Source organism: Mus caroli, chromosome 19, assembly GCF_900094665.2.
Source record: "Mus caroli chromosome 19, CAROLI_EIJ_v1.1, whole genome shotgun sequence".
NCBI classification, from domain to species: Eukaryota; Metazoa; Chordata; class Mammalia; order Rodentia; family Muridae; genus Mus; species Mus caroli.
This window is the reverse complement of record NC_034588.1, coordinates 20,597,429-20,607,885: the sequence shown is the minus strand read 5'-3', so window position 1 is coordinate 20,607,885 and position 10,457 is coordinate 20,597,429. Positions and strand designations below refer to the sequence as shown.

The window sequence follows — 10,457 nt, the reverse complement described above, 5'->3', positions numbered from 1 at the left end:
CTACTTTACAGAGATATTGCATGAATTAAATGGGGAAAGCATATGAAGTGTCTGGCACCTCTCTCTCTCTCTCTCTCTCTCTCTCTCTCTCTCTCTCTCTCNCTCTCTCTCTCTCTCTCTCTCTCTCTCTCTCTCTCTCACACACACACACACACACACACACACACACACACAGTAACAAATGACTAACACTTTTGCATTGTTAGATCCAGAAGTTCAAAGTCAAGAGATCTGCAAAGCTTGCTCCTCGAGGACTCTTGCTGTGGGTTGGTGTGTATTTTTCACCTCTTCCAGTTTCAAAGTTCCATACATTCCTGGGGCTGCCCAGCCCAGTTCCCTTTTCCATCTTTATGTGATCTGCTGTCCGTGTCTGACTTCCCTTCTGTCTCTTACAACACTTATTTACCATTGACTCAGGGCCCAGCTGTTAATCCAGGGTGACCTCATCTCAACATCCCTAATTTTATTACTTAAGCATATAGCCTCTCTTTCCAAATAAGGTTACATTCATGGGCTTAAGGAGATATGCATATCTCCTTAGGGAAGATACTGTTACCCTACCTTAGTTCCTAAATCTGTGTGCTTTTATTTTCCGCTGGAGCTTTACATATATAATTGATCTTTTGACTAAGCTAAGTCTTGAGGGATAGATTTCTGGGTCCCTGAACTCTGGGTCTTCCTTCCTAAATGATACGATAGTACTGCAGCTGTGCCGGCTCCCTGTTCAGTGACCAACGAACAAAGACTGATGTACTCTAGATTCTCTAGAGTTTTTTTTTTTTTTTCTGCAACCCTCTGCCTGGCTTCTGCAGTATCTCTTCCTTTCTGTACAAAGGTCTGTGGTGGGCACTCACTGACCATACAATTATATTCTAGGAGGAAATTTGACTTCCCCAAGTTTGTGCTAGTGACTAATGATCCTGTTTTCCATAGGTAGTGTGGCCTTAAGGTTTTAAATCAGGTTTTAATTATTTGGCTATCCTCCCAGGGCTTTTGGCATTTTTTTTTTAAAGTTTACTTCTTACAGCTTGTGACACACGAGATGAATCAACTATTTCAAATATTTTATAAGTACTTGAGCAAAGCAGCACCAGTTTGATAGTAGCTTGTGATTGACAGTGGCTTGTGAAGCTGAAAACAGTCTTGAAGTTCAAATGGATTCACAGCTGTCTCTGAATGTCTGTATCCATCAGAAGGTGTCATCTCTGAGCAAGAAGCCAAAGTGGAACGTAAGGTGAAGGAGGCTCTTCAACTGGCTGGGTCTTGTCTCCTCCACCTGTTGTCACTGGACGTTGTACCTCAGTTTCCCCATCCATTAAATGGGGCGTATTGCACTAGTCAACTTGCTGTTGCTGCAACAAATACCTGAGATGATCAACGTATAAAGAGGAAAGGTTTCTTTAGGCTTACAGCTTAGGAGGTTTCTGCTTAAACCACGGGAAAGGACATGTGCCAATGTTGAATTTATGGCCAAGATTTTGGAGAGAGAAAGAACAAGCTGAGGACCCACCACCCCTCTAAGAGCCATGCCAACAACTTGAGGACCTTCCAGAAGGCCACACCTCTTAGTTCTCTTCCATATAGCCTTGTGGCACCAGGTTGAGAAACAACCTTTTAACATAAGGGACTTTCAGAAGCAGTGTGGATCTAAATTGTAGCAACAACATAGCAACTTCTGATGAAGATCAAATGAGATTATTTCTATAAAATATCTGCAATAATGTATATAATGAACGTTCTCTTTTCTCTCCTACCTTAGGGAATGTATATAAACACAGTGAGTAGCATACCCCAAACAAGTTTCTGATCCTTTGAGCCATAACTTACAGAAAATTCATGAAAATATGTCTGAACTTCAAAGACGGATTCCAAATACTTTTTCAAATTACGGAGTTGGTTATTGGATTTTCTACTACTAAAGCAACACTGGAGTGATGACCTAATGGGACAGCAAGCCATTGGTGGGGAAGAGCATTTTGAACAGTGGAGATGGCTAGTGTAACATTCTGTGAGAACACAACTGGACTGTTTGGCAGGACAGAAACAAACCAAGTGTTGAGGGCTGACAACGAGGAGATAAGAGGTTTGGCTAGATGTGACAGGTCCTTGTGAAGAATTTGGATTTCAGTAAATGATATGGGAACTTGTGGCTTCTTGGGAAAAGGTTGGCCTGGACCTATTTTGTATTGAGGGGAAGCCCTTACAACTCTAGTTAGAAGGAAGTGTGGTAGGCAAGGCATAAAAAGGGAAAAGATCAGGATGAAGAGGCCACTGTGGTATCCCAGGGCAGTAAACATGCCGGCAGCGACCAATCAGGGCCTGAATATGAACATGGAGCAGGTGGGTACCTGGTGTGATGTCAGTCCGGAACAGGCAAGATTTTGGCATTGTCTTGGGAAGAGGAGAGCTTTCAGAGCTGACTCTAAATTCTCAAGTTTTTCTGTCATCAGCAATTGGAAAACCACTCTGTTAACTAAGATGGAGGAAAAGAGGAAGTTTGACAGTGTGAACCATTCTCCTTGAGACCTGTTAAGTACAAGACAACTTGCAAGCATCCACTTGGATAATGGTCAGGTGATAGTGAGACAGAAGCCAGCAGCTACTGTGCTTCCCCAGCTAGTCATCAGCCTCTAATATATGTGGTGATGTCTAAATTTGAGGGACGAGGTAAAGCGCCCAGGGAGTGGTCAGAAAAGGAAGCAAGAGATTAAGGAAGAGCTTTAGTCAACCCAGTGTCAAGGGCCAGGGAGAAAGGGCATCCAGGCCCAACAAGACAGCTGCTGTGGAAGGTAGGAAAAACAAGCTTGAGAGGTCAAAGTGAAGACAGTGAGCAGAGCTTTGACAGCTGAACAGGAGTGTTTTAGACCAGCGGCCCTCAGAAAGTGGGTCCGGGCCAACCTCAGCTGGAAATTGATTAGAAATGTACAGAATCAGGAGTCCCACCCCAGAAATACTGGATGAGGGACTCAAGCATGGGCCTCTTTAGGGGATTAAAAATAAGCCTACTCTAGACACAGAAATGCCTGCACAAGCATACAAAGGGGATTAAGAAGCAGAAAAAAACTAATATACTTTTAACTATTTGATATCAAGGAAATGACCCTCTCCCCAACCTTCCATTAGAATGGCTGTTTGCAGAAGAGGAATGCCCGCCCCCCCGCATTTCACTGGACCAGGGAACGCTGAGCATCAAGCATGCCAGACATTCTTCTGCCCAAAAGGAGTGTGTGTGTTTGTGTGTGGGGGGGTACTATTCCAGGGTTAGCAACACTGGGTCATTAGTTCTGAACGCTCTGAGAATTAAAATTTATCCCACGCCCACCATATCCAAAATTTCCTCTAGAAAGCCCTAAGAGAATTCCATTCCTTTCCATTCTAAAGAAAGGTGGTTAAAATTAGGGTCACACACACACACACACACACACACACGAGAGAGAGAGAGAGAGAGAGAGAGAGAGAGAGAGAGAGAGANAGAGAGAGAGAGAGAGAGAGAGAGAGAGAGAGAGAGAGAGAGAGATACAAGCTACATGCAGGGAAAGCTGTCCCCTGAAATAAGCTGTTTCCCACCGCGGATGGGCGGGGCAGGAGCCTCTGGTCTCAACCCAGCAGAGGGACTGCCCCTTCCAAGTGTATGCAAGAGGTCTGGTCCCCAGCTTTAAAATTCTGGACGAAGGCACCACTTGCTGACCTCTCCTCTCCCCCAAGTGGTAGCTGGCCCTTCTCAAGTGTGCAGTTGTCTCCTCCCTGTCCAGTCCGGCAGTCGCCCCGGGCCCAACCGGGCTACAAGTGGCCGGACGCTGCAGCCTTGCGCAGCGCGCTCTGCTCCTCAGACTCTTCGAATTTGAGCAGCCTGTGGCATCCCCCAGCAGGTCCCCAGCTCCTTGCCTAGCACCCTCCCTTCCCTAGGAGCAGCGGGCCACAGTGAGCCAGCAACCCTAGCGGGTCCTCCTGCCTGAAGTTCAACTATGCTACTAGAGGGGGTCCTGCTGGTAGTGCAAGGTAAGAACCAACAGGAGACTCCCCCGGGGAGGGCGTCCCGGAAACTCGCTCCCTCTTGGGCTGTCAGGGTGGGGTTCTGGTGTCCGCTCCGCCATCCAACAGCTCTTCTGGACAATTCTCAGCCACTAAGCTCCCGGCTATCCCTGGTCAAGCCCGGGATGGGGGTGGGTATGGAGTTGCGCAGAGGGTCCCAGGAGTGTTGAGGAAGGTCAGGCATCCTTCTCTCTTTCCTTCCCACAAGACTCCCCGAACTTCACCAGGTAGTCCCCAGGGCTGGTGCAATACTGCCAGGCAGAAACCCAAACTGAAAGTCCCTTTGTGCCCGCAGCCTTGCAGCTTGCCAATGCCCTGGACCTGCCCGCTGGCTCCTGCGCCTTTGAAGAGGACACGTGTGGCTTTGACTCCGAGTTTGCGTTTCTGCCTTGGATTCTAAATGAGGAAGGTAAGGGGACTCCGTAGAAAGGTGCTGGAGGTGAACTTTCTTCACATCTTGTTCCTCCCAACCCCCCGGAAGTAAAGATATCTTGGAGTTACTTCCCTTTGGGAGGAAAAGTGTGTGAGTCATGAAACCTCCTTCCAACTCTCCTGCAGCAAACAGTGGCCAGAGAAACCACGGGGAGGGGGGCGGAGGGGAACAGCTGTGTACCTGGCTCTGAGCATGCGCTCCTACCCCCAGCACACCCTATTGAAAGGGACAAAGGGGGATTCTGCTAATGATTGTTGCCCCTAGCCGTGTGCCCCCTGCAGGCTGATAGTCTTGCTAGTCTCAGAGGCTACTTGCCCGAGCTGAGATTGTCAAATGGACTAGCTCACAGGAAGCTTTGCAGAAATTTTCCACAAGGTTGTGAGCGTCCTCTGTGCTAAGCTCTCCCACTTTGGTCCACCCACAGCAGTTTTACCTGTGATTCATCCTTTCCCATCCAGTATCTAATTCAGCACTGGACAAAAGAGTTAACTCCACCATGGAGTGCCTGAAGCCACTGGGTTAGGGCCAATTGATCACACAGTCACTTTACTCTGCACCGCTGGGGTTCCGGTGACAGCGTTTAAGTGAAAAGGAGTCTGTGATGTGTTTTCTTACCCTTCATTGTTACAGTAAAAAACAAACAAACATTCCAGTAACAAGCACTGGTGTCCCTCTCCTTTCCTTTCTTCGCTCTTATCACCATCATTTTGAAACGAGTTACTCTGGATCATTTATTTGGGCTTGGAGTAGACTCCCTTAGAAGACATGCTGCTGTATAAAGGAAGCCGGCTGAGCATTCTCCCAGCTCAGGCAACCTTGGAGTTCAAGTCATCCAGCCTGGCTCCCTGGAACTGGACGCTTGCTTAGGACGGAGAGCTGTGACCACAGTCCTTCCTGCCCATGTGTCTTTAGGAGCCTTGCCTGTGTGAGCTTCCCTGACCCACACAGGTGGCTGATAATAGCATTCATATGAGAATCTGAGCCTTCAACTAGTCACATGGTTGACTGAGTGACCAATACTGAACCACAGCTGGGGACGGGGTGGGGTGGGGGATACAGAAGATACTAAGTCAATAGTCATCTCTTGTCTCCAACACTTGCCAGGTCTTAAGTGCGATTATTTAGGTTTATGTGAGAAAGATGTTTAAGGGGTCCCTGTCTTGCTGGTGGTTTCAAGAGAAGAGTTTAAGCTTGACACCTCTTCATTATATTCTCTGTTCTGATTGGGTTTGACACATTTTGAATGATGACTCTACCTATGTTATGGTAGTGGCTTTGAGAGCATTATTCTCAGTTTGCAAGGCTTCTCAAATGCCTTCTGGTTTGAGAAGGTCTCAGGATGACCTGGCGGGCATGTTCCAGCAGTTTCCTATCCCTTCTTGAGAGTCTGATTCAGTGGTCTGGACTGGGGCCTGAGAATTTCTCACACATTCCAAGATACTGGGTCTGCTGCTGTTTCTACTGATCTGGGAGTCACACTTTGAGAATCCCAGACTACCACAGTATAGACACACACACACACACACATACACACACGCACACACCACCTATACCCATACCTAAGTCACTATATCACTAGCCCCAAGTAAGACCAGGATCAAAATGAGCCCCTCACCTGAGAGCAAACAGTGTCCTAAGTTCACTTGTCTCAAGCTGCTGTGGACCTAGGAAAAAAGAAATGTCTCTCTCTCTCTCTCTCTCTCTCTCTCTCTCTCTCTCTCTCTCTCACACACACACACACACACACACAGAGAGAGAGACAGGACTCTGAGTCCTTGCATGTTCACTATGGCCTCCTGTCAGATCAAACTTGCTTCCCATCCAAAATCCTGGGCGAGCATGCTGCTGCCTGCTGAGTGCTAGGGCCTCCCAGGCTGGCAGGAAGTGCTGCGCAGCACTGGCATCTCTACACCAGTGTGACCGTTAAACGTCCCCCTCCAGGGAAAACAGGAAGACGCTTATAGGAAAAGGTGATTAGAGTTTAATCACATAATAAATGCGCTGTGGCTCTCTCCCTTTCTTTCATGTAGCCAGTGCTTTCTGGCTGGAGGCTAGGACCTCTGGCTTGGCTAGGGGACATTAATTCATCCTGTCCTGAGGACTCCAGGGCAGAGCAGACAAGTTGGGCTTCTATTCGACAGATCCAAGTCTCAAGGGCTGAAATTTGGATACAACTGCCCTTTGCACACTCTGAGGCAGCAAGGCAGATGTGTGCCAGCTGCTGTACCTGCTGGCGACACAGTGATCGCTTAGAATTCCCCTTACTCTAGATTGGGAAATTAAAATGATAAAATTGCCCCGGGTTAAAATTTGGGAAGCTATTTGAAAACCTGCACTTTTTGCAGAAACCCTTTGAAACAAAGTCCAGACACTTCTGTGGGCTGCATTCACCACGAAAGCTGTGAATGTCAGACTTTTACCCACAAGTCCTTGCAACACAAATAGAACTTCCTATATGTCCTTGGTCAGTAGGTTTACCTACAGTGGAGTGAGCAATGTCAATGTCCAGTGAAGAGTGAATTCCAGAAATCAATTTGTAAATTAGAATCTCCTAAAGGAGGGTCTGGGAATAATTGACAAACACCCTAAGCCACAGGATCACTCCCCTGCTGTGGGAAACTATGTGAGGCCCATTTCTTCATTTATCTGAGTACTAGGTTTCTACACATTTTTAGACCATCTAGTTCATAGCCATTGTGTTTCTCTCTCTCTCTCTCTCTCTCTCTCTCTCTCTCTCTCTCTCTCTCTCTGTGTGTGTGTGTGTGTTTCTACACACACACAGACACACACATATGCATATATATGTATATATAAATTTTCCTACTTATCGAAATAGGTGACATTATGTCAAACTCAAACTGGAACTTGCTCCGAAATCTTAGGTTTGAATTCGGTATTACAAAATAAGAGACACATTTTTATACTATAAAAACTTCTGCGTTCATTTATCTTTGACAGGATCACCTTTATTCATTCATCATTCACAGACTACCGGATCCCTTTTGAGCAACAATCTCAGAAAAGAATTGAGAGTGCCCCTTCCACTTTCCCCCTGACAGCTGTCAGAGCAGAAGGAGTTGGGCCGAGGGTCCTTAGAGACCAGACAGTTGGCCTCATCACAATTCAGATTAGTAACTGAGTGGGCTTTGCTCTCAGTTTTGGTTTAGTATCTTAACCTTCCCTCTAAAAAGCCACTATCTGAACTCTGGGAGGAAGAACAAACTAAACTTGAGTACTATTCTCTTACTTTAGGAGAAGAAGGTAGATGTGGGGATTATTCTGTTAAAGATAAAGAAGAAACTCATTTATGAGGAAGATCTACTTTGTGCGTCTTTGATAGTGTTCAAGGAGATAGAAATTTCCCAATACAAGAAACAGATGTGTGCCTTTTGTTCCCCAGCATGCACTACAATATGGAAGCTAGTAAAGAATAACCATTGGCTGGATGGGGACATGGTAAGGGTGCACTCTTATCTCATTGCAATGATATGCATACATTGCTTTCTAGCACCCCTTTTCAACACCGAAACCCTGTCCTTATCTCTTTAGGATATGCCCCATTGGCCGTCTGAGTTTCAGCTCATAATAATCATGTGCCAATTATTATTAATAGTGATAAATCCTGCCTGATTCTTCTTGGGTCCCGAAGTCTGATAAGGATCGCAAAGAGACTTTATGGAAGAGAGAGTCATTCTCTCCTTTACTATGCCAACCTTGGAAGGCCACTGGAGCCTCTGACCCAGACATCGCCAGCTTGTTAAGGAAGCTCTTGTCCCCACTGGTCCTGGGTTACCTCTGCTCACTGTTTTGTGGAGCTTTCCCAGAAGAAGCTCCACTCACCCACAATCCTGCTGGATAGAGGCTGAAACCCAGAACAAGTCTAGAATGTTCCTTAGGTGCCTCTCAAAAAGATACTGGCTAAGTTGTTCCTGCTGCATCAGCTGCAGCTCTTTGAAGTTACCCTGATGTACCTGCTGCCTGTCTGAGTGTGACTGTGGGCTCTGGGCCTGAGCAGCTTGGGCCATGCTCAATCTCTGCATACAATGTAAGAGCTGGACCTCAGAGGTCCAATGTGGGCTATCTGCTTTTCACATTGTAGCACTGACACTCATAGTTGGGTACAAGTTCCCTGGGAACCCTGGGGCGGGAACCTGTCTCGCCTGCTCAATACCATTTTTCTCTACATAGCTGGTAAACTGCCTCTTTTTGTTGAGCCCTGACTTCCAGGCCTCACACTGTTAGTAACACTTCATCAGAGATTCAGTTGTATATTTAACATGTGGAAATTCACAGATTTCCAAAGGTAGTATGTGGGGCCTCTCAGACCCACAGAGAACTAGATTTGATGCCATGTCTATATGTATGTATGTATATGTGTATGTATATGTGTATAGGTATAAGGTATAGGTATAGATAGATAAAGATATATTCTCTCCAGTTTGTAAGACCTGCATGCCATCTTCAGTAAAGATCTTGGCTCATAGTTGGAACTCAATACATAGCTGAATGGATAAATTGAGTACCTGACCATGAAAATGGCATAGTGCCTTTTTCATGTTCTCCTGTTTTTCCTTCACCTTCAAAGTCAGTTCCTTATCATAAGAAACAGCTTGAACAGGGTGTTAGAAGTCTAGATGGCCAGCTTGTATTAGAAGCAGGCACTGTTCCTTCAAGTGCCTGGTTCTTAGTTAGAGCCTCTATGGCTGCCATGACCAAACTTCATAACCAAGAGGAACTTGGGGGAGGAAATGGTTTATTTGGCTTACACTTCCTGACCATGGTTCATTACTAGAGGAAGTCAGGACAGGAACTTAAGCAAGACAGGGATCTGGAGGCAGGAGCTGAGACAGAGGTCATGGAGGGATGTTGCTTACTGGCTTGCTCCTCATAGCTTATTCAGCCTGTTTCCTTACAGAACCTAGGACCATCATCCTGGGGATGAAACCACCCACAATGGACTGAGCTCTCCCACATCAATCACTAATTAAGAAAATGTCCTACAGGCTTGTCTGTAGCCTGGCCTTATGAAGGCATTTTCTTCATGGAGGCTCCCCTCCTCTCAGCTGATTTTAGTGTGTGTTCAAGTACACATAAAACTATTCTGCACACAAGTCGTGGCTTTTTTTTCTTCTGTAAGCCTCATAAGAGTTACGAAGGACCTAGAGAGATGGTTCAGTGGCTGAGAGCACTGGATAATTTTCCAGTCTCTGGGTTCAATTCCCAGCTCCCACGTGGCAGTTCACAACCATTTGTAACTGCAATTCCAGGAGATCTGATGCCCCCTTCTGGCCTCTACGGGCACCACATACATGTGATGCACAGACATACATGCATGCAAAATACCCACACATAAAATAAAATGAAAAAAATAAATAAAATAGGAGTAGTAAAAATACTTGCCTTGTAAGATTTTTGTGAAGATTATTCACACTGACGCACTAACACATAGGGACAACTGAATGATACACATAACCTGATCCTCACACTAAATACCAGATTTTATCTTAGCAAGATTATACACATTATAGATAAACATTCCTTCTTCTGGTTTAGCCAACCTACAGCTGCTGGGTATGGGGGATGTGAAGGACGCTGTAACTGTGTTTTGCTTTTAGCTTTGCCATTTGCTTTTTGTGACAGCCAGAGGGTTAACTTTCTTATCGTTTCTTCTATGTTAACCTTCGAGAGCTTCATCTATCATCCGTGTGCCTGGAAGATACATAAATGTGTGTAATGAAATGGGGTGGTGTCTTACACTTAGCCTGTAATCTCATTCAGCAGCTCACAGGGGTTTTTTTTTTTTTATCTCTTCAACTCCTTTATTTATAAATCATATATACATATATAATATATATTAAATTATAAGAAAATTGATAAGAAGTTGTAGAATATGAGAGGAGTTGAAGGGAGAATGAGAAGGGAAAATTATTTCTTTTTTCTTTTCTTTTTCTTTTTCTTTTTTTTTTTAAATCTACTTATTTTATTTTTTTTT

The 10,457-nt window shown here is 45.4% G+C and overlaps 1 protein-coding gene across 1 annotated transcript in view; it reads left to right on the top strand.

Annotated features, from left to right (window-relative positions):
* The first annotated feature begins 3,626 nt into the window (after positions 1 to 3,626).
* Mamdc2 (MAM domain containing 2) overlaps positions 3,627 to 10,457 on the top strand; it is a 149,015-nt gene continuing 142,184 nt past the window's right edge. The window contains exons 1-2 of the mRNA XM_021152082.1: positions 3,627 to 3,999; positions 4,328 to 4,441. Coding sequence (XP_021007741.1) covers positions 3,966 to 3,999; positions 4,328 to 4,441 — 148 coding nt within the window. The 5' untranslated portion in view covers positions 3,627 to 3,965. The remainder of the gene's footprint in view (positions 4,000 to 4,327; positions 4,442 to 10,457) is intronic.